Consider the following 27,867-nt stretch of genomic DNA (forward strand, 5'->3'; position numbering starts at 1 on the left):
GAGCGACTTTAGCCTGAATCACAGCTGTGTCTCAATGCTTYATGCTAATGTGAATAAAGACCTGCTGCTGCTTCCAGGTAAAACCTTTCACCTGCTTTCTGGTGGGTTTTGTATTTCTATCCTGGAATTAACCGCTTGCCTCTTTAGCAGATCTTAAAATGTGTAAAGTAAATTTAAAGATTAAATCTGGAAAGTTAAGTAAGTACAGCATTGAAAGCCTGTGTCCTCGGTGTCTGATGCCTGTTTTTAGTAATAYATTCTCAGACGTGTTGGTGAGTTTTGGATCATTTTTCTGCAGTAGAAACCAGCTAACTGATGGTTGGACTCAAACTTTCACAGAAGACCGAGGATAGTCAGGATGTTTCTGGTAAAAGTGATCCAGCAGCGGTTCTGGTTTCGGAGCTCTGATGGGGTCCAGAAAACCATCACTGTAATTATAAACTTCTCCAGCAGGGGGCAGTGTTTGCGCTTTAAAAAGGATAAACTGTTTAATTTTATGATATAAAGTTGTTAAAGTAAGCACTGAAAATGACGGAGAAATGTGGAAATGTTCTGGATCATTCTCCTGTTGATCTGTTCCTCTGGTTCTGTTTGGACCCAGCAGAACCGAGCAGGGAGACTTTCACCTCCGTATCTRCAGGTAAATATTTGATCTGTGAGCTGAGCCGAGTCACACGGAGGTCCGATCAATAACAACACATCTGGTACTTTGATCTCTCCTGATTCTGTTCTCTCAAAGCTCCTAAAGTAGAGCGCGAAGGTGAACCTGACCTCTGACCTCCGACCTGCTCCATCAGAATGTCTGACACAGATTGTTCTGAGAGGGAAAAAGCCAGCAGGTGTTCTCCACCAGCAGCCGGTCACAGGAGGTTCTGTTTGGTCCGGATTACGTGCTGGATGACGGTAAACAGGACAGGGACTTTCTCTAAACATCCCACTCATCAGCCAGACTCACACTTTGACCCTTCAGTCAATAAGCKTCACCCTGCCTCCACCAGCAGAGATCAGACAGAAGCTGAGAGCGCGACTGGACGCTGCTGGGTCGGGTTYTGAGGTTCTGGATCATGGTGGAACCCACGTCTAAACGGGCCRCTGTTCTGCTGCTGTTTGCGCTGCACAGCTGTCTGGCCAACAATGGTACCCTGTTATTCAGGTTCTGGTGGGATTGTCTCCARAGATKACATCTGAATATTAATCTTTTTATTGTGTCTTTTGATTCTTTTACGYTTTTCTAGTTTTTCTCAACACCCAGTTGGCTTCACAGGTTCTGACCCGAAACCGCCGAGCCAATCAGCTGTGGGAGGAGATGAAACCAGGTAACTCAGCAGGTCACACCCGGCTGGACACACACTCTCCTCATGTGAATTTGAGCGGTGTGTGTGTGTTGTTTTTCTCCTCAGGTAACCTGGAGAGGGAGTGTGTGGAGGAAATCTGTGACCATGAAGAAGCCAGAGAAGTGTTTGAGCAGAACGATAAAACGGTGCGGCTTCACTGTAACCGTCATGGCTATCCGCTCTGAGATCAGATCAATCTACAATAAACTCTTTGTTTCTGCAGGAAAAGTTCTGGGCCACGTATCTGGGTACGTAAAGATMCAGCAGGGTTTTCCTCCAGCTGGAGGGAAGACAAGGGAAGTAATCTAGAGACAATGATGYTGTGGTCAGACCRTTAGCTTAGCCTCCTTTGCTTTTGGTTTAATTAAACCTAAATTAACCCGAAGTTAATCGGTTCTGGTGACATTTACTCCCAGAAGAACCAAGTTGTTACTGGACTTGGTGCTGATTTAATCCAGTTGGGTTTGTAGTTTAAATGAAGTTTATTCAGCTGATGCAGCTGCACTGCAAACAGAACCAAAGTCCAGAGCAGTTCAGCACACAAACATGCATCTGGTGTTTGTCTCCAACAGACTGTAAAGGAACCAAGATGCAAAGAACAAAAGAAAACATCAACATAATCAGGGACTGTGTGCAAGGTAACAAACCGGTTACCAGAAGGTAAATCCAGGTAGCCAGTTGTCACATGGTTAACCGTTCTGCTGTGTGCAGGTGAATGTGTCACTGGTACTGGAGGAAGCTATGAAGGAGACGTCAACATCACAGAATCGGGCAAAAAATGCCAATACTGGACAGGCAGGTTCCCTCATCCCATCTACAGGTATGTTTACCTCACCAGAACCTGAGGAACACAGCGGTCAATGAGACTGGTGAAGGTTTCACCCAACAATCGCTGCTGCAAACTACTAACATGACCAAGGCTGAGTTATCTACGAAACAACTTCCTTAAGTAAAAACATCACAGAGCACCAACCAACTAACAAAATGGCCAWCCAACCCAATGACCAACTGACCAACCAACCACGTCTTTAACAGTCCAAGCAATTGACCAACCACAAGTTCATGTGTGGCACAGAACAACCAATCAATGAATCAATCAACTAACCGGCTAAGATAYTAGTTCAAGGCTTCCCAACTAACTGGACTACTAATTTTATAAATAATCAAACTAGCTAATCTGTAAACCATCGAACCAATCAGTTAGCTAGCTTAATGAAACCTTTGAGTGTCTCATTAATCACCAAATCTGAGACATGAGATCAACCAGCAACATCACTGAAATAACAACCCATGTTCATGAAAGCCAAAAAAAACATAAATCTACTACAACCCAACAGGTCAACCATTGACCAACTTAAGCTAACCAGAACCAGTCAAATGCCCAACAACAACCAATAAGTGTGAAATTTTATAAGTCAACAAACTAATGGATCTGAAATTCTGTGGTGACCATTCGTTTGCAGGGAGTTTAACGCTTCAGAACCAAACAGCATCTTGAAGGAGAACTTCTGCAGGAACCCTGATAACCGTCCAGGAGGACCTTGGTGTTTCACCACAGACCCAACGGTCCAGAAAGAGACCTGCAGAGTACCTAAATGTGGTAAGAGTCCACCTGAATTTATTGAAACTCTCCCTTCATGGTCTGCTGCCTCCATGTTGTTTGGTTGTGAAAGGGTAGTTTGAGTGAACACCTGTTTCTTGTCAAGGTGAGGTGTATGTCCCGACCACTGTGGCACCAGAACCAGTCAGAACTACAGTCTGTTTACCAAGCTATGGCATTGACTACACTGGTGACCTCAGTGTCACAGCGAAAGGGCACACCTGTCTTGAGTGGTCATCACCAGAGGCTGTAGCCCTGAGCCGGGATAAGGAGTTCATCCCTGAGGTGGTTCTGGAGAGAAACAAGTGCAGAAACCCAGACAACGACCCTGAGGGCCCCTGGTGCTACGTGGAGATTTCTGGAAACATCACAATCGGCTACTGTGACCTGGATTTGTGCGGTACAGTACCAACCCATGATCAGTGCCTTCACCAGCATACGGGTYGGCTGGCCCCTCACCTGTCGCTGCTGTTCACCTGTGTGTCTCAGAGGATCCTYTGCTTGGAGGAGATCAGATAACAGACGACAGAGGAACGGAGCGRACAGTCCTGGGCCCAGAGAAAAAACTCTTCTTCAATCCTGATACCTTTGGTCAAGGAGAAAGTGGTGAGTCATCTGATCACAGCTCTATTATSGCCTGTACTTGTAACAAGCAACATATTACAATGTTGCTGGTTAAAGATTAAATTACATAAAGAATGTAACTAGTCAAATCTGTATTTTGATAACTRAGTTGACATTTAGACATAAAATTGAACATAAAAAGATCCAGCAGCTGCTAGAAAGTGTTTTTTGGCTAGATCTWGTGGCTATTGGTGTCTGTTTCACTGTACGGCTGATTGAGATACTGGCAGACTGGTGTGTTAACTGGTTTGGGACATGTCTGACTGGGACTCCTTGTGCTTCAGTCTGCGGGCAGCGTCCTCTCTTTGAACAAAAGGGCAAACAGGATAAAAACGAGAACGAGCTCCTGGAGTCCTACAGAGAGCAACGGATCGTTGGGGGTCTCGATGCCGAGGTTGCTTCAGCTCCATGGTAACCGCACCTACAGCTACGAGACATCATGGCTGCTCACCACAATAAAAGATCAAGAGATAACCAGAAGGATTTTGCTGTTTGCAGGCAGGTGATGCTGTACAAACGCAGCCCACAGGAGCTGCTGTGTGGAGCCAGTCTGATCAGTGATCAGTGGATCCTGACTGCAGCACACTGCATTCTMTACCCGCCCTGGAACAAGAACTTCACCGACAAGGACATCCTGGTCCGACTGGGGAAACACGACAGAGCCAAGTGAGAGGTTCCCAAACACTCATTAGAAAAACACAACCTGACGTTAAAAATATGAAATAAATCAAACCTCAACCCTGTTAAAAGTTCTGGAAACSAAGCGGTTTAGTTGAACGGTGCAGTTTCTGCCAAGTCCAGAGGTCCAAGCCAGAAGCAGTGGAGGTGTATGTATAGTTTTGACATGACATCCATGCTGACCGGAGGTGCATCCTTCTTCGTCTGTCCAGGTTTGAACGAGGAATCGAGAAGATCGTGGCGATCGATGAAATCATCGTCCATCCCAAATACAACTGGAGGGAGAATCTGAACCGGGACATCGCTCTGCTGCACCTGAAGCGACCCATCACTTTCTCAGACCAGATCCATCCCATCTGCYTGCCCAGCAAAGAGGTCGCCAGAACGTAAGATGAACACACCTGTCTGTCCAAACCTTTACATGTCAACATTTTTGTCTCCATTGTCCAACTGGAACCAGAACCCATGTTTCCCACACAGGCTGATGAGCGAAGGCTTCAAGGGGCGAGTGACTGGCTGGGGGAACCTGCAGGAAACCTGGAACCCTTCAGCCAGAAACCTACCTGCAGTTCTCCAACAAATCCACCTTCCRATAGTGGAACAGGACACCTGCCGCAAGTCCACCTCAGTGAGGATCACAGACAACATGTTCTGTGCAGGTAACGAACCCAGTGGGCTCCTGTTGATCAATCAGGTCTCCACAATGACTCCATTTGGACTTGGACAACACTCTAGTTAGGAGTTCAGGTTTGGAAAGCAAGAAATGAGTTTAAAAATTCCTACTGAGGCACACGGAGCCCATCATAACTTCTCTGATTGATGGGCAGCAACAGTTRCTCAGGTCATTTCTGATGTCTTTCTGCCCCGAGGTTCCCCTGTTGACCCCATTTAAATATGAGGCTTTGTTTATGCAGGTTATAAACCAGAAGAGAGCAAACGAGGCGACGCCTGTGAGGGTGACAGCGGAGGACCGTTTGTGATGAAGGTAAGGAATGAGCCTGCAATGCTTCTAGTGACCAGCAGGGRRTGGYGTGTTTAATAAAAGAAGTTAATGGGTAAAAGTCTTTGTGATTGACTCGSATGCGAGTTTCCAGCCTGATCCAGAATCTGCCATGTRTTYAGTACCCTGCAGAGAACCGCTGGTACCAGATCGGCATCGTGTCCTGGGGCGAGGGCTGCGACCGCGACGGGAAGTACGGCTTCTACACCCACCTGTTCAGGATGGGCCGGTGGATGAAGAAGGTGATCGAGAAGTCGGGAGGAGACGACGACTAGACCCAGAACATCAGTCACTTCCTGTCAAACAAGCCAATAAAAGTTTGTCCACATCGCCTGATTAACTCGTCTGCTTCAGTCATTWAGCGTGGARATRAATCATTGATGCACAAAGTTTAATCCAAACGGACGTCCAGCGGTTTTATTAAGAGGTTCTGCTCAAACAGAGACATCTGAAGTTCTGCAAAGAGATCCAATAAATCTGTTCATCATCTCAGCTGAAGAGAAGTTAATCTGATAAAAAACATATAAACATATTTACATGATGGCTAAAATATATCATTTAACTGCTCTGCATCCGGTCTGTAAATAATTATCATTTATAAACATTCAGTAGTTCACACTATRAACTGGGATTTAAGTAGAAAAATCTGAGATCATAACAGCTGTTCTTCAGGAGGTCAGGCCTCATCAACAGGCTCCACCTCCTCCTCGACAGGCTCCGCCTCCCTGTCAGCAGTCTTGTGGGTCAGCAGGTGTCGGTTCAGGTGAGTCTGTCGGGTATAGCTCTTGGAGCAGAAGGTGCAGGGATGAGGACGAACRTTACTGTGAGACAGCAGGTGCTTCTTCAGGTCGAACCGCCTCCGAAAACACTTCCCACATTCAGGACATGAGAAGGGCTTCTCCCCTGGAGGAGAACCAGACGGATAGAACTGGGTTTACTCGACAGGTTGGAGTTGGACAGAAAGGGGCAGTGTGGATAACCTTCAATAGGTTACAGACAAATCTTGATCTGTTTTAGAAACTGTTCACATGTTTGTACTTTACCCTGACATGCCTGGTGAGGCTAAGTGACAAGCTAACAAAGACAGCGATGCTAACTGAGAAGCTAGCAGAGCTGCTAACTGGTCAGAGAGGCTAACGGATTCATTGTTTACAAAAGTTTAAAAACTCAAATGCATCAGTGAGATTAACTAGTGAACTAATAAATCATTTAGCTCTTAATATTTACTAATATGAATRTTTAGACAGAACCTGTTTTTATTCTTGCTCCTTACTGTTGACTAACATTCAGCTCCAGGACGCTGCTGATGGAAGGTCATGTGACCAGCTCACCTGTGTGTATGCGGCGGTGCTCAGTCAGGTGGCAGGAGATGGAGAAGGCCTTCCCACACTCCTGGCAGACGTAGGGTCTCTCCCCTGTGTGGGTCCTCATGTGTTTCTGCAGGTCTCCTCCAGAGGGCCACGCCTTGCCGCACACTGTGCAGACGTACGGCTTCTCGCCCGTGTGCTGCCTCACATGCACGCTGAGGCCGGCGTGCGCGGTGAAGTCCTTGGGGCAGTAGGGGCAGCGGAAGGGCCGCTCCCCGCTGTGCGTTCTCAGGTGGCCCTCCAGGCCGTCGCAGGTCTTGAAGCACTTGCCGCACTGCGGGCAGAGGAAGCGGTTGTCGCCGCTGTGGGTGGCGCGGTGCGACTGCAGCCCCGTCACCGAGCTGTACGACTTGTCGCACTGATCGCACTGGTAGGAGCGGGAGGAGTGGCTGCGCTGGTGGATCCGCAGCTGAGTGACTCCTGCAGACGGAGGCGGGTCTAGTTTAACTCTGTCTACCTGTTCCTCACAGACAATCAGAGCGGGTCTTACCTGAGAAGCTCTGGTCACAGAACAGGCACCTGTAGACGCACTCGGCTCCCTCGGCTGAGTGCGTCTGCAGGTGACGCAGCAGCCGCGTCTGCGAGCTGAARGTCTGCGCGCAGACGGAGCAGCTGAGGTCGGGRAGCCGGTGGGTCTGCTTGTGATTGGTCAGACTGGACTGGAGCTGGAAGGCGCTGTCGCACTGGTTGCACCGGTAGACAGGCCGAGTCAGGTGAGTGCGGCAGTGGGTCACCAGTTCGGTTCTGGTGGTGAAGGTGGAGCTGCACTGGAAGCAGGCGTGGGCGCAGAGGGGGCGGGGCTCACCCTCACTCTGACCCTGCTGAGCTCCAGATCCGGGTTTTCCTGACGACCCGCAGGTTCTGTTGGAGCGCAGGTGGCGGATCACCTGGGGAGCAGCTCAACGGTTAAACGGGCAGAATTATGTGTTTTCCAGGAACATTGTGCATTAAAATGGGACTATAAAATAATCAAAATATWAAATACGACTTAAAAATATTTTACTTCCTGATTTGAGCCTCTGGTCTTTCTGAAGCTCCRCCTTCAGGAYGCAAACCCAACATGGCTCCTATATTAACCCTTTAAAGCTTCTACCAGTGTTGCAATAAGTAGATCCCATCATGAGCTTACAGGTGTTTGCTAATTGCTGCTGGCTAGTCTGAAGGAGCTCAGAGGGGGAGGGGCTACGTTTGAAGGCAGGGCTAGGCATTTTGCACAGCTGAATGGTTGCCATAGAGACTACAGGACTTCTCAAATATACATGAAAGACACAAAGCAACTCCGGGTACGTTGTTGATGAGCGAATAAAGCTGAAAGAGTCGATGTTCCAGCCTGAGAGCCTGCAGGTAAACACTCACCTGAGAGCGGTAGATGAAGCACTTCCCACACGCAGGACATCTGTGAGCCACACGCTGGGAATTATGGGAAATAGCTGTGAGCTGGGAGCCCTCTGATTGGCCAGATGAGTCTTTCATCCTGACAGGGTCAGACAGCGTTTGGTCGCTGTCCCACCTGACCCCGCCCTCCACCACAGGTGTGACTCCCTCTGAGCTCTGATTGGACAGCTCCTGCTCCTCTTCCGACACGCTCTGACCAATCACATCCTCCGTCATGAGCTCCACCTCCACCTTCACTTCCAGCTGCGTCGGGCCTCCCTCTGATTGGCCGGCTGAGTCAKGGTGGGCKGGGCTAGTGAGGAGGGGGTGGGACCAAGCTGATAGGAGCGTTTCCTCTGTTTCACCACAAACTAGAGGAGAGAATAAAAGGATCAGAACGGACCCAGATTCAGAACTTTCCTCTAGTTCTGATGTTGTACCTGTGGTTGTTGCTCGGCCCAGTCGGCAGCTTTGATTGGTCAGGAGCTCCGTCAGGTGTTTCCTGTCCATCTCCTGCAGAGAGTCCTCCAGAACACAGGGGGCATTGTGGAGCCAACAGGCCGCCTGCAGGAAGACGGGACAGCGGGTCAAACAGACGAAGGTGTAAGGAAGAGGAGGAGCGGAGAGGTTCTGAGCACCTGTCTGAAGTCCGGCACCGGGAACAGCTGCTCGATCCGAGTCAGGAGGTCCGACAGCAGCGACTGGAGGGCGGAGTCAAAGCGCTGGTCAAACACTTCCTGGAAGAGGAGCAGAGGAGGCGATGAAGAGGGAAGGAGTCCCWGGAGAGCTGCAGCAAAACCACCCACCTGCAGGAGGCGCTGTGWGCCAGCAGGAGTCTGAGTCAGAGAGAGGAGAGCAGAGCAGCACTCAGTCAGCTCTTCATCCTGCTGGAGGAGGAAGAGGAAGAGTCAGAGTCTGCTCCGTTCCAGCTGCTGGGATTTTATTTACATAAAGCTTTTCATCTATTTGATGAGGAATAAAAACATTTTATCACTTAACAAAAAAAAAAATCAAATCTGAAAAGTATGGCATGCATTTCTATTCAGATTCTCTGACTGAACTCTTTGTACAACATATCAGCGTCAGCTCAGGACTTTGACTAGGCCAGTCTAACCTATAATACCTCTGGTTGAATGTTCTGGCAGGTTCACTCTCAGCTCTTCCACTTYAGTGTTGATTGACCACAAAAACATCMCAACAAAACTAGTTGTAGAMAATCAGTGTGAATAATTTTACTGTGAGTTAGAGTTCCTTTGTTTCTTGGTGAACTTGATGAAGTTTCTGCTCAGTGAGTTGATTTAATTTCCTCTTGATAAACCTGAGTTTGCAACATCATTTCGGCGGTCTTACCGATGCGTTGGAAATGGAGTGGATCCTCTCCAGGTGAGTCTGGTCATCAGCAGGGTGAGAAAGGGTCATCTGAAAGATGTTAGAGTAGGGGATGTGTTCTTCAGCACACTTTTTAACAACATTTTGTTTCCAGACAGCTGTCCCAAYGCCCACCTTGGCCCTCAGAGCCAGCAGAAGAACACCTCTCTGCCTTTCTGTCAGCAGCTGCGGGACGGCCTCGGTCACTAGGGTAACAAATTCCTCCAGCATCCCATAATGCTCCACGCTCTGCTGCTGGATCACCCGCCACACGGCCGCCGTCAACAGGCGGAGAGGAGGGAGGAAGAGGCGCAGAGAGGAGGCTGTGGAGGAGAGGTGTCATGTTAGACACTAGGAGGCTCATTCTGTGGAAATGACCTTGTCTTCTGATCAATGAGTTGGATACAAACTTSCTGTGATGTGGAAACAAATAATGGACTTCACAAGAACGTCACTCAAATAATTATAATTATCCAGACTTGAGGATAATTGTAACTCCAGACTTTTACTGGACTGAGGCCAGGGAACTGACCGGGATCAGGTCCTGGTGGAACTGGTTTAATAAAACTGACTAATGGTTAACCAGAGTAAAACAACAGCTGGTTACAGCAGTGTAACTATCTGTGTAAGGTACTTTAAAGCAGTGGCCCCCAACTKTTTTATTACCGCGAAYCGGTCAAGACTTGGACATTTTGCTGGGCCCCTGGGGGGAGTCCAGGGCCGGAGTCCAGGGGGTTATTTAAAATAATATTAAATAATCCTGGGTAATAAAAAGTTCTATTTTTACCCGTTAAATTATAATCACGCTAACATCGGCTATTTAGCCTCATTTTTATGCGGTTTAGTTATTATTCACCCAGCTGAACAGTGAATCCAGATCCCGTCACACATAAAGCAGATAAAAGCATCTAACTTTTTCCCCGAAGTGACAAAAACCAACGACCTTGGCCTCAATAAATTATAATAAATTAAATGAAACGACTCCACTTAGATTACCAACACTTCGCCTGCTGGGGTCTGAACACACAGGTTCAAAAATTCCTCCTGGTCGCATCTGCAGAGAAATCTGCGCTGGTTCATCGGGCAGTTGGATCTGCCTGAACCAAACCGATCTATCGAACTTTTTTTTTTTTTTTTACCCTGTTGTGTCCAGACGTGCGAGGATTTTTCTTTGTTTTTTTTGTTTGTTTTTGCGTGGTTTCACTTTCCCAAAACAGACAGATGTTATGTCTGCCGCGCTTTGAGCGCCGCTCTCTGGGCGAGAGAGGGTCACCAAGTTTAATTCTTTGCAGCGGCAGACCAGCGTCCGCGTTGGTTGTACAGCCGCAGCGCACTGCGCATGTTAAGATCTAATTAACTTGTGCACCTTTATTTATTTCCTCAAGATAAACTGCCGGCTCCTCTGTTTAGACTATAAATGGATTCAACATTGCATTCTCTTTAGCTTTCTCTGTTCTGAATGGAGACTGAAATTAAACGCGCTATTTCTACCAAAGTTTTTGAATGGGCTTCCTAACGCTCCAAAGCCATAACTCTTCAACACGCTGTCAGCTCCCGGTCAGAAAGACGCATTTAGTTCAGTGTSCATGAGATGATATTCAGAAAGGATTCTTTTATTGATTGATTTTAGTTGCCTCTGCGATTAACTCTTTGCGTAAAGTCTATCATGTCCTGCATGAGGGTGCTAATTATAACCTGTCAAATGACAGGTTATTTAAATTTTCCTGTCGTTTAAAAAAATAACCGGTCAAATACGGAAAATATCYCGTTAACGCGACCTCTGAGTCGCATGTGACGAAGCACAGCACATGGCGCCCGGAGGAACAAGACAAGACCAGTAGAGGGCGGTGTTGTCACATAAAACAGAATGGAATGGGTTAAACACGTCACAGGGTCCGAGCTCCGTCAAGTGTTCCCTCATGACGTAAGTATTACAACACTTAAAAGCATTAAAACGGAATTTATAAACGGACAGTGGCACAGTTTGTAGAGCTGTTGCCTTGCAGCAAGAAGGTCATGGGTTCGATTCCCAGCCAGGACCTTTCTGCATGGAGTTTGCATGTTCTCCCTGTGCATGCGTGGGTTCCTTCCGGGTACTCCGGCTTCCTCCCACAGTCCAAAAACATGACTGTCAGGCTATTTGGGGTCCCTCTGAATTCTCCTTAGGTGTGAGTGTGTGTGCATGGTCTCTGTGTTGCCCTGGACACGCTGACAACCTGTCCAGGGTGTATAACCCGCTCGCTTCCCGRAATATTAACTGGCAACGTTCTGGAGTAACGAAACGTTACCCCCTGTGGGGGGGACAAGGGTAAAGATGGATGAATGTGAATGAATGYTTATTCTACCTCACATTCAAGGATTAAGTATTTTATCTCTTAAAATGACTCCACAAACTATCACTATTGCTTCTACATCGTCATCCGTGTTTGGTTATTTTAAATTCCCATATGCTATGTTGGGGGTTTTACTGGATTTTCTTCTGGAATCGGGATGCTCCTGTCTGGAATCAGTTCATGTATGGTGTGTTGCTCCTGCCGTGTGGCTGGACACACRAACTGATCGAACCTGTTGTACTTTWATCAGCTCTGTTGTCACAAAGGTTTGGAAAATCGGMCGACAATTCTTAAATCTTGCCATCTAAACCAGACTTAAGACTCACAAGCCCTACTCATCTCCTCTCGACCACAGCCCAAACGCTCTCTCACTCTGGTTGCTATGGTAACGTTTGCATATCCCTTCAAAATAAGATACAGATGTGCAACAAAAACGAACATTTTACTTTGTAAAAATTTAAATCACAATAATGACTAACGGGAGCCCTGAGCTTGTTTCTCTGCAGTGAGACAGTCCCATCAGGGAGTGATGAGAGACAATGACACCCGAAGTGTTGCTTATGGACAGYATGCTTGGTTTGAAGGTTTCACTGCCTCATCAGCGAGCTGGTCGTCTCATGTTATGCAGAGTGGACTCGTAATGTGAGAATCACCTACCGGTCCRGGATAAATCCATTCTCCTGTCTCTTCTCTGGGCCTTTTCCCTTTGCAAAGAAACTTTCCAAAGATCTGTTTCTTGCTCATTTTGTTGCTTGTGGGCTCAGTGTTGGCACATAAGTAACCAAGAGAATCCGGTTAAAGAAATTTCAAAAATAAAAGCTTCTCCACACTCAAATAATACATAAAACTGAAATATTTAATTATTTCTTGCGCGGCCCAGTGCCAATTGGTCCATGGACCGGTACCGGTCCGCGGCCCGGGGATTGGGGACCACTGCTTTAAAGCAATAATTGACTTATCGACACGCCGAATTAAAGAGAAGCTCGAGCTGACTGGGATCCAACAGWTTTTCCGTTTTGATGGCAGATTTATAGCGTCTCTAACCGACAACAGAGCAGAATTAGATGTTTTTTCTTTGGGCTTCAGGCTAACATTAGCACTGCTCTGCGGCACAGCTTTATAATAAAGTGTTTAAAGTTGGTCTGTCCTGTTAAAGCAGCTTAAAGTGAGTCAGTGAACGCTCACCCTTCATCCTGGAGCTCACCGACTCTTGTCCTCCTCTTATACCCGCCCTGTGCAGCTCGGCTAACGGCTAACGCTTTGTTTACAATCCGCCACCAGCCGCTGGCTCCTCCCTCTTTCTGTAGTAGAGCTACGCAGGAAACACGTCCCGGTTACGCATGCGCCTGGAGAAAATTAAATAAAATTAATATAATAGATATATTTACTGTACATTTTTTATATTTATGACAATTTTTAGCAGGTTTTTACAGTTTTTCCACTCAAATTATTTCAGAATTTAAATGGCTTATTAATATTACTACTATTATAAATCATTATTATATAAATATATGCAATAAATATTATTATCATTATACATTTGTAGAATATAGATGTGAAGTTTCCAAGAGGGATATCAATTGATTTTCTATACATATTTGTGTTTATTAATATGGAACAATTGAAGATCCCCCAAATATTTTTTATCATATAGTCAAATAAAATCCCTATCAAAAGTTAAATTGAAAACGGAATTACAGATGGTGTTTTTATGTTGATTTCCAGATCTGATTTCTCTGTAACCGATTTATTTTTCATTCTTTAAGTAAGTTAAATATGTTGTTTAATAGTTTCAGCTTGTGTTAGGTTATGATTAATATTTTTGCAGAAAGATTAGATGATCAAGAGAGCAAGAGGAGGAAACTGCACTGACTCAGAACCTCACCTGTGACCGGAGCTAGTTTTATTACACCAGCGATGAAAATGATGATCAATGAGCAGCTGAAGAGCAGTGAGGTGTTTTCAGCTCATGTGACACAGATCCTGTAAGCAGGTGTAATCTCCTCCACCTCCTCCTCCAGGGCTTCTCTGAAGGGATTACTGCAGACCTGAGGTCAGAGCGCCACATTCTGCAGAAACAAACACAAAGAAAAGCAACAACCAGCAGAAGAACAGCTGAGGATGGATGTGTGGAGGMGCTGAAGGCAGCAGAASAAGTCCACCGTCTGGATGAACCTTCATCTTACTGGCTCCTCTACGTCTACTGCTATGCTAACCAGCTAACCTAATCCCTGCTGGAGCMTACAGTGGACGTCAAACACAWRTTGGTGGTATTACTGCTGAATAATCAAACATTCAGTCCCAATAGTTGGTGCTGGTGAGGCAGATGGATCCAGACAGAGAGGAAGATGTGTTTTCAGACGCTGAGGACTCCTTCCCTCTGAGAGAAGACCAGGAAGAAGAGGACGGAGAGGAAGAGGAAGAAGAAGATGAAGAAGAAGATGCCAGGATCTTCAACACCTGGATGCAGCAGTACAGAGGAGGGGAACACCAGAAGAAGCAGGTGCAGGAAGAGAAGGAGGAGAATGAGGAGGATGGGGAGTCAGAGGGAGGAAGACCTGAAAGCAGGTGCAGCTTTGAGCCGCCGGTCCAGATGAGGGTTGACCGCCGCCCCTCTTTGCCCTGTCCGGTGAGAGAAAACACAAAGTGTAGCTGATGTCTAATGATGGGTTCCCAGTCAGTCAGATGTTTGTTCAGTTCTTCTGGTGGATCTAGTCCACGGTTCTTACATCCTAAGGTTCTGTTCCAGGGTCCAGAATAGCTGCTGGTAAACTTCATGGTCTCTGTGTCCTGCCAAGGTCAACAGATGGGTTACCTAACATAACGAAGGGATTAGATATGAAGTCTTATGGAAGAGTCTGGAAGTCTGGATGAGCCTGGATGTTGACAGAGAGTTTAGGTTGCAGAAGCAACTGAATAGTCACTGGATGACAACCTTTTATCCTATAAGTTCATCAATAGCTTTAGGCCTTGAATTYAATCATCAGTGATCAAGGATTTTGAAACTCTGTTTTCCTCAAGGAAAATGTCATTAAAGCAACTTGATGCTAAATGAGGATTTTAAGGGTTTACTCTGCACTCCGGGTTATGTTAGGTCTCTGTCGACCAGTAAAACCAGTTCTTTTAACAATGTTTTGGATTTTCCAGATGTTTGAGTTCATCTTCGCAGGTATACGTGAAGGAACTTCATCAGATTGTTCCTAGAAGCATCATAGAAGTTCATGAAAGGGATTCCTCATGGTGATCTGGTAAAGGTAAACCACTGAAGCTGTGGCTAACCCTAAGACTGAAGGGCTGAAACATCTGGATGTCTTACTGTAATCTGACTCAACCTGAAATAAATCCAAGCTGTGTGAAATGATGGTGAAACACCAGTTAAAAATATCCTTTGCTCTTTGTTCAGTGATGAAAGAAAAGCATCTATGAAGATTACAGCAAACTTTCCTAAAATGGATGGGACCCAAAAAATAACCTAACATGATAAATATTGAACCTACTGACTCTTTTCTTGCCCTCCTAGATGCTTCAACATGCTCCCAGTTGCAGCATCTACAGATGTGGAGGGCTTTCTTGATGTTTGTGTTCTTCCAGAACAACAACAATGATGACCAGGAGACTTAAACAGTCAGATCAGTTCACTTCACTTCATTTAGTCAGAGCTTTCAATCCTCCCAGGGTTTAAAGCCTCTGATCTCCTTCGCAGTGAGAGCAGGGAAACGCTGCGTTAGCTGTCAACCCTTCAGAGCTTCTTCACTGCCGTATTTAGCTCTGGGTCACTCGGCTCAGGGTGCAGCACCGCGGTTCATCTGGGTGTTAGACAGAAACATGACCTGAGAGCAGCTAATCTGGCCTTTACAGCTACTGAAACCAAACAAGACAAATACGACTTGGTTGGATTGTTGTTGGTTTGTTGGAACTTTATTCTTTATACACTGATCAACTGATAGGCTGATTGATTGATTGATCATCTGTGTCCAGGCCACCCTCTCGTCCATGCAGTTGTCTCGCCTTCACTCCTCCACATGTGCTCCAGTAACAGCCAGGGTTTTGCTGCGACGCTCCTCCTCCCGCCGCCTCCTTCCCACCCCACAGGAAGCTGCCGTCCCCCCGCTGGAGCGAAGACCCTCGCTCATACCCACCATTCCCGAAGCTGTGCCTCCTGAGAGGCGGGGCCAGTTCAGAAGACGGAACGTCATGTCACTGGTGGGTAGAAAGCAGGCTGATGTCTTCAGCGCMACATRCGATTCAGAGGGTTTATGTGAATGAAACGTGTGTGTTGCAGAGCGATGCGTACAGCATGTGTCTGATCTGTCATAATGACTTAAGCCAAGGATCAGGAGGGACCAGAGAACTGCAGTGTACACACACCTTCCACAAAGAGGTAACACACCCACAAAGAACACACTCTCCTACTACTACTGACCTCATTTAGTCACTTGTTTTAGCCAATCCTTTCTGGTAAAGGAGTTTCTGTTGTGACTCCCTGCAGTGTATAGAGGAGTGGCTGTGGAGGAAGCAGTCCTGTCCAACCTGCCACGTCCAGGTGTGCATACCTCAGCCTCTCTATTGGAGCTCCACCAGGGTCAAGGTCCCYTGAGGCCTTCCTGAGACTGGACTRTCTTCAAACAGGTCCTCTGACTTCATCACTGATATCTGCTACCCATCCTCTGAAAGAAGCACTTGGTTGCAGCTCAGCTCTGACGACAGAATTCTTCCAGGTGAAAGTTTTTCTACTGCTACAGGTCTCTGAGAGCGATCCATGTCTGTCTCCTCATGCTCTGTTTATTGGGCTGGATAAGTTTTTAACTGCAAGACCAACAAGTTCTCTACAGTTCAGCCGCCTGCCTTCATAGCACAGCAACACCACTGGACCCCATCGCCCTGATTTTACACCAGAAATCCTTGACAAGTGTTATCACTGGTTTTTAAGAGTGTTACAGTGGAGAACCCTACAGATTATTAAATGAATCATACCTACTATGAGTTGATGGTCAAACCAGCTTCTTCCAGTGATTCCCATTGGCCGAGGCTGGACGATTCTTCTCCGGTTGAAGATATACTCAGGACTAAAAAACGTTTAAAACCTTCTTGAAACAGGCTATGTTTCCCTGGCCAAGTATTTAAAGGACTTTTTCTTTATTGAGACAGTATATTTATTTACCAATTAATTTTGTACACTGTTTTCTTCTACAATGGCTAGATTCGCTTGTCTGTTCAGCATTTTGAGCTTGTTTTTAAATGTTCTCAAAAGCTTGATATTTTTATTAAATAAAACTGCAGCTATGGTTGGGAAACACTAGTGAATAATGTTGAGGCTRAATTACAACAACTGTAACCTCATTATAATGTTTTATTTTGTTTTGTTTTGTTTTGTTTAAAGATTTATCAATGTTATAATGTTTTTTTTTTTTTTTGGACTGATTACATATAAACATAGGTGCCGGCTGCATTTTGCTTTAACATTGTACAAAAACMTCCAAGGATGTAAAGTGGTGCTTTTACTTTAATAAATAAATAGCTATTTTAGTTTTATTTGAAGAAATTGTCTTATTTAAGTAAAAACAACAAAATTTTCCTCATATAAATGTTCGGGGTGAAACAGCGCCTCCCTCTGACGCGTTGTGGCCAGAGGCGGTACTGCAGGCGGAAGTGCTGCACCTGTTGAGGTAAAAGTCTGTTCCTCCTGCCGGAAACTTTGACGGCTCACCTGGTCTACCTGGACCCACCGAWCCGCGGACTGCTGGGGAGGTTCTGGACGTTCTGCGGCGGTTCTGTAAGGAGACCGGGTTAATGGATAAACTGAAGCAGGTTCTGGGCGGACAGGACGGCGGCGGCGGCAGCTCGGATGGGAGCGGCATACTGGAGGTGCTGTTAGCCGCTTACTGGGAGAAAACCAGTTAAAAACCATAGAGAAACAGGCTTCAAGCTAAAACTGGAGTTAGAACTAGACTCGGATGTTAAATCCTTAAAATATTTAGGTTTATTGTTTACTCAGACCCATTTATGACGATGCTGCAGGACTACATTTAATTTAACTGTTTTTCACAGGATATCTACGAGTTTATTATTAATAAGATCTCATTACATTCATTCATCCACCCTTGTCCCTTAGTGGGGTCGGGAGGGGTGTTGATGCCCATCTCYAGCTAACGTTCCGGGCGAGAGGCGGGGGTCACCCTGGACAGGTCGCCAGTCTGTCGCAGGGCAACACAGAGACACACAGGACAAACAACCATGCACACACACACAAACCTAGGGAGAATTTAGAATTTAACCTGACAGTCATGTTTTTGGACTGTGGGAGGAAGCCGGAGTACCCGGAAGGAACCCACGCATGCACAGGGAGAACATGCAAACTTCATGCAGAAAGAAGGTTCGAGAGGTTCGAGAATCGAACCCAGAACCTTCTTGCTGCAAGACAACAGCTCTACCAACTGCTCCACTGTGCAGCCCGATCTCATTACATAATTTGGTATATGTAATAACATAAAAATATCAGAACGTTAAAAGGAGTTGTATCATCAGAAGCTGCGAGGTAAGTTGAGCTTCTGGTGCCATATAAGGAAGAAAGCTACAAATATATATATATATATATATATTGTTTTGCTAATTTTTAAATGTATACAAAATATGTACAATAAATTATACAAATGAAAGTAATGAATGAATGTAAAAGAGATATTACAACCAGTAAAATGTAAAATAAAACAAATTTCTGTATTTTTTTAGGCGTTTGTATTTACAAATGCCTCAAAGAGGAAAAATATGAAAMTACATAATCTAAGAATTAATTAAATCTGGGTTTTAGCTTCATAAAATTACAGCTGTACAAATTAAATTTGACCAATATTAATATTAGGTTCATGACAAAGATTTTGGATCTAGATTTGGTCAATATCTAAATATTTTACTATTAACAGGGTAAAATGTGTGAAAAATGTTTGTTTTAATAAGTTGCATTAAAGGTGTTTAATGATAAATTACATCACACCTGCAGAGAGCCAATCAGGCGTCCACTCTGGCCTGGGGGACCCGGATGAAGGGCTTCCTCATCTGCTTCATACTGGGGGCCGTCTGCTCCATACTGGTGAGTWAATATTATCCCTTTATAACCATTAACAGATTTAATATTCCAGTGAGCCGAGTTCTGTCCTCTGTCCCTGATGGAGGACATGTTGTGTGTCCAACAGGCCACCTGCCTGCTGTGGATCCCAGGGTTTGGACTTCCTGTGTTTGCTGTCCTCTACACCGTAGGAAACCTCTGCGCTCTGGCCAGGTACCAACCAGAACTGAGCAGAACCTTTAGTTTCTGATGGAAACAGAACCTGTCCTGGAGCTGTGCAGATGGAACTGGGTGTAGTTCTCATGTGAAATKTTTAACTGGCAGCCATTTTGGTATGCAGTTGCTCTGACAACAATAAACCAGTCACAAGCTCAGAACTAGCTCTCACCTCGTTCCTATCTAACTTAGGAACAATATAAGTACATTCCAACTATTACGCTATTATAGTTTTAGACTTTTTCTTGTTGCCATAGCAACAGAAGATGGCTGCCAGTTCTGTGTGTTGCTGTAATGTCGCCCCCTTGTGGTGAAACTGTTYCTATTGGCTGTCGTTTCAGCACCATGTTCCTTATTGGTCCRTTACGGCAGTTGAAGAACATGTGTGCTAAGGTCCGAGCCCTGGCCACCACCATCATGCTGGTCAGAACCAACCTTTGACTCGTTTTAACTGTTCCAGCTTCTGGTTCCGGTTCTGACCCTGATGTTTGTGTCTGCAGGTCTGCCTGGTTCTGACTCTGTGYGCTGCGTTCTGGGTGAGAATCGGACTCTGTGAGAAAACATCCTGGTTCTGTTGTTGGTTATTAGAACTCTGTGGTTCTGGTTCTGCAGTGGAAGAACAACGGCTTGGCGCTGCTGTTCTGTGTGCTGCAGTTTCTGGCCTTCACCTGGTAAAACACACACCTGAACACACACACACACAGGTTCCTGCCTCACCTGTCTGACCTCTGCTGTCTGTGCTGCAGGTACGGCCTGTCTTACATCCCATTCGCCAGGTAAGCTCACACCTGAGGCCTCAGGCTCGGCCCACCTTGGCCCACCTGAACCAGCTCACCAGGTCTCACCTGCTGTCTTTCAGGGATGCTGTCACCAAGCTGTTCTCCCTCTGCATGTAGAGCCACCAGTCAGGACGCAGGATGCCAGAGTGTGTATCCAATCAGGAATCAGGGTCTTTATTTATTAATACCTTTTTATTTAATTTTCCATTTTAACGTCAAATAAAGCAGCTTTAGTTTTCACATTTCACATTCAGGCTTTTAGAAATTAAACACTACAGGACAGCCAAAGAACCGTTTGAGTAAAAATATGAATCAAATCAAAATAAAAAATAAAATTTATTTAAAACTACGGTGGAGTTTTAGGGCCAGACTAAGAGGATTTATTAGTTACAAGAATATAAGAATAAAAATGTAACGTTAACAGAAGAAAGTCGCAGAATTACAAGAAAAATCTTTTTTCAATAAAAAAAGACGTTATTCTTGTACTATTATGACTTTATTCTCATGCTATTATGATGTCACTTCACTCTCATAATTTTGATAAACTAAATTCTTTTAGTCTGACCCTAATTCTACATTGTAAAAAATAAATAAAYGTGTTACATTTTAAAGCATTTAGGTCACATTTCTGCTGTTGCAGCTTTTTTATCAGTAGCTTGTCCTTTGACACAATTAAACATTTCAACATTTGATTAGAACCTGATTGATTCATGAAAAAAAAACACAAACCTGATGAAAATCTTTTGGTATCTGCCTGCGTTCAGTCACCTAACGAACGAAGCTTCAGCTGTTTTTTAATACTTAATCGTCTGATCAGAAAACATTTCAGATTTGCTAATTATTCAGAGTTTGTATTATAATCATAACTTCAGTGTCTGGATGTGAACCTGTTATTATTGTGTTACTGTAACAAGTTCAGTTGGTCCTGAATGGTCAAATCTGCCCAAATTTCTAAGGACAGTTCACAAAGGTTTTTATTTATGGAACAACATAAAGGTCAGAAAAGTGAAATAAACAAAAAAACAAAAACATGAAAAAAGACAATAGAAATAATAAAAGGTTAAGAAAATGGAAATATGAACAGAATTTTATTGAATTGATTATATTTGTATAATTTTAATTTGTCTTGATTTTTATTTGGTCCTGTTGTTGTTCCATATAAGCAGGTTTCTATTGGGTCAAACTTTAATTCCTGTGATAATTATGAATTTTATTAACACTGAATTTAGTTTGAAGGCATGAAACATTTCATTATTATTATTTTTATTATTATTATTACTATGCAGCTGCAGAGGAGCTGATTCTTTGTGGTTTCTGACCCGGTTGCTAATTTTGCCTGAGAACAAATCCCCTAATGTGCCTTCGTTCCTGTTGGAGTTTTAACTATCATCGGATGCATTTCATCCAAATTATTTTATTAATCGATTCCTTTATGGAAATTATTGTAAATATTTCCTGCTTTAACATTTAATGGATTTTTCTTGAAATATTTCCACATATTATTTAAATTGGAGCATTTCACTGAGAGCTCCTCCTTCCTGTTAGCCTTAGCTGTTTCTATCAGAAACAGCCTTAGCTGTTTCTGTTTCTATCAGAAACAGATAGAAACAGAAACAGGGCCCCTAGCTGTTTTCTAGGACCCCTAGAAAACAGCTAGGGGCCCTATAGCTGTTTTCTATCAGAAACAGCTAGCGCCCCCTTCAGTCCCGGTGAGGAACTGAAAGGTGGTTTTATTTTCATGAAAACATCTTTTTGTTTGTCTGATTTGAATTCATGTTTCTGAACCTTCTGGTTTTGGGTCCAGATGGTTTCTCCAGAACCATTTCACCTGTTTTTTGTATTTCCTGTCAGATCTGAATAAATGTATTTTTGAGCCAAAGTGTGTGAGACAGTCATGTTTTCTACCTGAGCTTTGTGTTTACCTGGCTGCCTGCTTCCAGTCGTCTTTATGCCTGCTAAGTCCTTAAAGCCAGTAATCTCCACCCTCCACCTCGGCCCGCTGATTAAAGCTCGACCGCAGATCAGATGTCCAATGTGTGCGCTTCCAGATGTTCTCCACTTGGATTTGACCTATTCTCCATTACATGCTGCTTTAAACAGCTTATGGTGTTTTTCTTCTTCGCTGCTGGGTGACATTTAAACCCGGAGGAGGGAGAAGATCCAGAGACGACTGAAGCTTCATCAAGGTTTCAGTTGATTAATCCATATTTTGTCTCTTCAGGTCAGATCTTTGTGGTACTGGAATATCTATCTGATCTGGAGATCTTTGGTTCACGTGATTCTGAACCGATATCTAGTGGAAGAACGAGGTTCCAGTTGGGTGCCGTGGCGTACCGGACTCTTTAGCGCCAACCATGACGTCACCCAATGCACCATTTTCTGGCCTTTGCTTTCTTGCTTTCTCCCTTTGACTTGGCTTGTCTCCGGTTGATTTATTTATTTTTTACTGGACCAATCAGTGAACAGAAAGAGAAGTTCTGACTGATGACGTGCTTTTCTGTGGTTTTGACAATGGCGGCGGAGGAAGTTCAGTCCGTTTTGGCCACATCTCCAGATATTGAATGGACATTAACAGCCATCTTGTTCGGATAGGATCAAATGGTCATTTATAATGTAGGTAATTTCCGGTAAACTTCTGCTGCATTACATACGTCAGGCCAAATGTTAAAGATTGGGTAAAATTTAAAACTCCAGGAATCAGTCGTTTCTCAACAGGCATAGGACACGGTTCTGGTTCGGGCCTTTCAAACTGACAAAGGGAGTACAAAGACGTCCACCATCTTGCTTCTCTGTTGGTGACACGTTTGATTCCTAAAACGGATGGAAAAAGGCACCAGCCACGCGTTCCAGTTCTGGAACCAGTGACCCGTCCTCTTATTTTAATGCAGGAGGGTGGAGAAGGTCCGTCTGACCCAAACCAGGCTGGTTGAGGCTTCACACCGTTTGGGTCAACAATCCAATATCCAGATGTTGAGAAGGTTCTTCAGATCCTCCGTAGATGATCTCAGAGGTTCTAGTGGGGAAGCCATCGATGGTTCTGCTGTTTTTGGTTCCCTTCTGGTTTGGGTTGAGTTAGTTGAGATCCTGGAGGCTCAAAGAGCGCGAAACGGTCCGAATGTTTGAACTTTTATAACGTCTAGAGCTTCTTCCATCAGAGTCTCAGAGGAGAAGAAAAAAATTGTTTGATTGAAGAGTTCAGGTCAAGATTTTTCTGATTTTCTTCAACATATAAGTTACGGATCAATCTGTGCCTGACTGGTGGTTCTGATAGTTTGGACCACAGCTCTTCAGAACCATTTCAACCTACTGAAGGTGGATGGGTTCTGGTTTTGTCTCAGATATACGAACAGCGTTCGGACTTCTTTAAGGTCTGAAACTAGATTATAGGTTATAGATTCTGGTTTTCCTTCCTGGTCCAGTTTCATGTCTTCTTTTCCAAATCAAACATTTTTTCATCTAAATGTGATTTATGTTTTAATTGTTGCTGTTCTGGTTCTGGTTCTGCATGCGGTTCTGTGAGTGTTTGGGCCGTTCAGGGCAGTGAAAGCTGAGCGCTGTGTGTGTGTGTGTGTGTGTGTGTGTGTGTGTGTGTGTGTGTGCGTGTGTGTGTCTGTGTGTGTGTGCTGAAGTGAGGCGGTGTGTGTTGGGTGGAGCGAACAGACCCGTGTGCAGCCGGCTCCTGTCAGACCTTCATCGGTACTTTGTTGTGTTCAACACTTTGGATCAGAACCTCTCAGGTCAGTTTCATCTATTATTTCTATCTGTTCTAGTTCTAGGATGAAAATGTGTTTTTATTAAATTCATGAGGATAAATATGCAAATTAAAAAAGTTAAAAATAATTTTCTTCCTTAGTTTTACACATTTGAATGTTTTTAAATTCATTAAATGTATTAAAATAAGACATTTTAATTAATTTAACATCTTTACTGAAAGAAACATTTGATCTTTTTCACCAAATAAAAACGGAAATTATCTCTTTATTCTGGAGTTTTTGATGTAAATTTATATAAAATAAATCATTTAATGACGTGTTTGTCACAGTTTTTCCTTTGAAATCAGATTTTTTTTGTTTTCTACATTTAGTTTAATAACAGAGCAGCTGCAGCGACGCGACGCTGCCGTGAAAACACTCCAGTCAGACGCATTTAATGAGCTTTCTGCTCGTTAATTAAACACAGAATTTGCCTTATGAAGGAAAATATGATTTAAAGGAATGAATTAGCTTTTTTCTCGGATGTTATTTAAATCCACAAAAATGAAGTAAAATCTGTAAAATGTGTTGAATTTAATTTCCTGAACATATTTTACATTTACATAATTTAAATACTTTAATATATATACTCCATACATTTTTTTATTGACATTTGTTATTATTCTTTAGACATTTTTAGATTATTTTGATCATTTTTGTGTTGTAGACTTTGTTTTATTTTATTTAGACAAAACTGATAATAAAAGTTATGTTGTGTTATAATTAATTTTCTGGGTATTAATATTTGAAATAATTTAAATACATTTAAATTCTTGTCTAAATTAGAGGCTTTTTGTCCACATTTAAAAAACACAAATTAAAATATAAATATCGAAGTAAAGATTTTATTAAATCAATGTTATTTCGTCATTATCTTAAACCATAATGTAATTATTTGACGAAGCAGAAAATAAGATTTTGTTGCTCACAATAAAATGTATTTCTGGAAAGACAGATTTATTTTAATTAATGAAACCTAAACAAACTCCTGAATTTAGTTAAGATGAATGAAAATGTTTTTATAAAACTGTGGGAAAATATTTAAGATTCATTCAAAAAGTGGAAATAAATTAAAATCAGACCAACTTCAGATTTGTTCAGTTTCTATGACTGAAGCAGCAAATTTTAAAATCAGAATTTAAATGTTTTTATTTGAGCATCTTTTTGGTTTCAGTTCAAAAATTGTAATTTTCAAAAAAGCTATTTTTCATTAAATCAGTTAAATAAACTGAAAATTCTCAGCTGTTTAATCTTTATGCTGTCTGCGTTTCACCTTCAGCTCATTATTATTAATACTCAGATAAAAGGCAGAGTTTGGACCAGAACCGGTCAAGATTTCTGCACCGATCCGGAACCAACAGGAATAATTTAACAGCTGTCAGGTTTTTACCTGAACTGATTTCCTCCAGTTTCACTTTTTACATGTTTCAGATCATCAAACTGATGATAAATCAGAGGAAACAAAACTGGAAAAAATATTTATTGGGAGGAAAAAATCAACCTGATGAAAATGTTCTGTGTACTGATGAGACGAGTTCTATTGGACCTGCTGCAGAACCAACATATCATTTCAGAAGTAGAACATCAGGCAGGCACGGTGGTGGCAGTGTCAGGCTGTGGGCTGCTTTGCTGCTTTAAGACCTGGTCACTGAGGAGGTCCAGGTCTGAAGAACAGTTGGGTTCTGCAGGAGAACGGTGATCAAAAAGAACAGAAACAAGGCCACCTCTGCATTTTAGAGTGGCCTAGTCAAAGTCTGGTTTTAAAGGGGCACTAATATGTATTTACTAGGGCTGTATAAATAAATTATTTGGCGATATATATCGATATTTTCCGCCCTCGGAAAGAATCGATTTTTCATCCGCGAGTATCGATCCGTTAAACCACAGGTGTCCATAGCCTTATAGCTCTTTTTAAGGTCTAGTTTGTTACGGCGTAGCAGCAAGACTCCGCCTCCCTTAGTCTCACTTTCAACTTAAGCTTAAAGTGCATATTATAAACTACACACCAGTTTTTAAATTGTGTTAATAGGYCAAGTATAACCGGAGTTATGCTAAAATTAGTAAACCATATTTTTCCGAATGTCAGAGAAATTTCAAAAGCGCCGCCATTCCCCGGCTTTTCCGATTATGTGAGAGGGAATGAGCTTCCAAACGTACAAAACGAAACATTTGATTCCTGTGTTTTTGGAAATGTAAAATCTTCAATAAATAACGATGGGCTGTATTTTGTTGCTGTGAAACGAAGTAAAGTTGCGCAAGTAACCGTGAAAGAGAAGCGGAAGGAGTAGCGGCGCGAACGGAGCAGCTGCAAAAGAAGTGAGATCGCGAAATTAATGCAAATTTCGACTGGTAGCATTCACTTCGTAATTAGTTTTTAGCTTAGCTGTTTCTGTTCTGTATATAAAGGATTACCTGAAGAATGAACATGGGTTGAGCAGGAAGACGAGGAAAAACCTCCAGCCGGAATCCGCAGTGAGGATTTCCATGATAACAATGGCTGATCGATCATTCTTATTAGCAACAGACAAAGAGTATCAGAGACTGAGAGAAGATGAGATCCTGGCAGTCTGAGAGGCAGCTACTCAGAGATCCAAGCAGGGGAATAGCGGCGCTGCGTAGCTGCAGGGAGTCGATCACTACGGGGTGAGGCGGAGCCACAACTTTAGCAGCTAGTAGTAAACAGCTTACAGCCACGGCTAACAGCCAAGGTAGAAAAGCCTTTTTCCCCATAGTCCAAAAGACTGCATTTGCCACAGTGTCCAAAAGAACAAACACGCAATTATTTGCATATTGAGAGTCTACAGAGGCTGATAATCTCTCCACTCTGCTCCTGGATTACCGTTTAAACTTTTGAGTTTTATGTCAAATCCACATGAATTAAATGACAAACTAATTCTCTCACTGCATCTTTGATTCATTTTGTCCAGCTGCAGACTGTTAGACTGTCCAATCAGAGTCAAGTATTGTGTAGTTGGTGCTTTTAATCAGTTTTCAGTTAAGTAAATTCAAGGCTATGGAACACAAAATGTCACTAAAATCACTGTCTTTCTAAAATCTTTCAGAAAATCGTRAAAATGCACTGAATTGTATCGAATTGTATCGCTCAACAAATATTGTGATACATATCGTATCGTGACCAGAATCCTGTATATYGTATCGTATCGTGAAATTATTGTATCACTACACCCCTAGTATTTACCATACATTTTCTAGTAYAATCAAGTAACTAAGTTACCTTCGATTGACATAAAAATTTAATATTTATTAAATATGACTTTGAAGAAATTTGATTTTGTAATTTAGMGCYTTGAAATTGGGCCTCTGTCTCTTTAAGRACCCTGCTCTTCCTGAAGCTCTGCCTTCAGGAAGTCATCACAACTATTAAAGTTTTTACCAGCGTTGCTCTAAGCARCAACTTCCTACAATGAGCTCCAGCTGTTTGCTAATTGCTGCTGGCTAGTCTGAAGGAGTGGGGAGGAGCTGCACCTCAAAGGCGGGGCTAGGTCCACGCAGACGTTTTTAACTGTTGAATGGTTGCAATGGAGATTAAATGWTTTCTCAATACAGGGAATAACACTATAACATGTTGAGAAATAAAAAAAATAATATTTTACCTGATGCTGCCCCTTTAAGATCCTGAATTCAGTYGATTTAGAGAAGGGGCCAAAGTTCCTCCGCTGTGAGTTAAAGAGTTGTTACCAGGAATCATGAACAGCTGATTGGATTAACAACCTGTTATTAGGCAGAGGGGGTGATTACTTTTGGCTTTAGGGTGTCACTCTGTAGACTTTCACCTTTAAGACTCTTAATTAGACGGTAAATGTTGGAGGTAGAACTGCTAATTGACCTTTTAGTCCAAGACATTAAGACATTAAAGCACAAATGGCTGAGTATCTCTTCACAAACCATTTTGTTTGCTGCTGGACGTATGCAGACCTGCTGAGCAATTACGGCGCTGCTATTATCCTCCAGGGTATTCGGCTTCTGTGGCTTTTATTTTACAGACGTCTCAGTAATTTCTGATCGGTTAGGAGCTTCAATAACCTGCAGCCATCAGCCTGTAATTAGACATCAGTAGAAAAGTAATGACTGAAGTTTCCTGAGTTCAGAATTAGAACCAACAGTAAATAAAAATGTGTAGAAGGTTCTCAGTACCTGAAYGTCTTTATTTTCAGACCTGTTTTATGAAATTATACTTTGGTAACTCAGTGTTTGGGTCTGCAGATGAAGGTGGAGGGCTTACAGGAGGATGGAGAGTCCGGTTCGGTGTCTTCAGTAGGYCGTGGCTCCTTGGGGTCGGCGTGCGCCATCGCGTCCGCCGAGCGCTGCATGTCCCGGCTGCTGAGTGCCGTGGAGAGCGAGCTGCAGGCCGGCCGGGA

The 27,867-nt window shown here is 43.5% G+C and overlaps 4 protein-coding genes across 6 annotated transcripts; 3 read left to right on the top strand and 1 right to left on the bottom strand.

The window, feature by feature from the left end:
* Nucleotides 1-835: 835 nt before the first annotated feature.
* Nucleotides 836-5,572, top strand: f2 (coagulation factor II (thrombin)). 2 transcript variants are annotated; one of them, XM_008436114.2, is made up of 16 exons: nt 836-903; nt 1,002-1,137; nt 1,236-1,316; nt 1,401-1,480; nt 1,558-1,582; nt 1,907-1,972; nt 2,046-2,154; nt 2,798-2,934; nt 3,041-3,334; nt 3,424-3,540; nt 3,843-3,969; nt 4,057-4,224; nt 4,449-4,622; nt 4,717-4,895; nt 5,151-5,221; nt 5,359-5,572. In XM_008436114.2, the coding sequence occupies exons 2-16, from the start codon at nt 1,065-1,067 to the stop codon at nt 5,509-5,511; spliced, it is 1,854 nt and encodes a 617-aa protein (XP_008434336.1). In that variant the 5' UTR covers nt 836-903; nt 1,002-1,064; the 3' UTR covers nt 5,512-5,572. The 2 variants fall into 2 exon arrangements, with proteins under 2 accessions (XP_008434336.1, XP_008434331.1); XM_008436109.2 differs by lacking the exon at nt 836-903 and having other exon boundaries at nt 961-1,137.
* Nucleotides 5,573-5,626: 54 nt separating this feature from the next.
* LOC103480889 (oocyte zinc finger protein XlCOF22-like) lies at nt 5,627-13,652 on the bottom strand. 2 transcript variants are annotated; one of them, XM_008436099.2, is made up of 11 exons: nt 13,564-13,652; nt 12,864-13,024; nt 9,481-9,668; nt 9,328-9,396; nt 8,784-8,861; nt 8,616-8,714; nt 8,418-8,541; nt 7,960-8,348; nt 7,094-7,490; nt 6,568-7,023; nt 5,627-6,139 (listed from the first exon to the last, which is right to left on the bottom strand). In XM_008436099.2, exons 2-11 carry the CDS (start codon nt 12,868-12,870, stop codon nt 5,913-5,915), a joined length of 2,034 nt encoding a protein of 677 aa, XP_008434321.1. In that variant the 5' UTR covers nt 12,871-13,024; nt 13,564-13,652; the 3' UTR covers nt 5,627-5,912. The 2 variants fall into 2 exon arrangements, with proteins under 2 accessions (XP_008434321.1, XP_008434316.1); XM_008436094.2 differs by having other exon boundaries at nt 8,784-8,864.
* Nucleotides 13,653-13,980: 328 nt separating this feature from the next.
* Nucleotides 13,981-17,210, top strand: LOC103480878 (putative RING-H2 finger protein ATL71). The gene is made up of 4 exons (XM_008436084.2): nt 13,981-14,307; nt 15,657-15,881; nt 15,961-16,059; nt 16,168-17,210. Exons 1-4 carry the CDS (start codon nt 14,005-14,007, stop codon nt 16,273-16,275), a joined length of 735 nt encoding a protein of 244 aa, XP_008434306.1. The 5' UTR covers nt 13,981-14,004; the 3' UTR covers nt 16,276-17,210.
* Nucleotides 17,211-17,328: 118 nt separating this feature from the next.
* sft2d2b (SFT2 domain containing 2b) lies at nt 17,329-20,772 on the top strand. Its single transcript, XM_008436072.1, has 8 exons — nt 17,329-17,543; nt 18,676-18,765; nt 18,869-18,954; nt 19,299-19,380; nt 19,458-19,493; nt 19,570-19,628; nt 19,704-19,733; nt 19,817-20,772. Exons 1-8 carry the CDS (start codon nt 17,469-17,471, stop codon nt 19,851-19,853), a joined length of 495 nt encoding a protein of 164 aa, XP_008434294.1. The 5' UTR covers nt 17,329-17,468; the 3' UTR covers nt 19,854-20,772.
* Nucleotides 20,773-27,867: the final 7,095 nt, after the last annotated feature.

This window comes from Poecilia reticulata, linkage group LG2 (assembly GCF_000633615.1).
Source record: "Poecilia reticulata strain Guanapo linkage group LG2, Guppy_female_1.0+MT, whole genome shotgun sequence".
Lineage (NCBI taxonomy): Eukaryota > Metazoa > Chordata > Actinopteri > Cyprinodontiformes > Poeciliidae > Poecilia > Poecilia reticulata.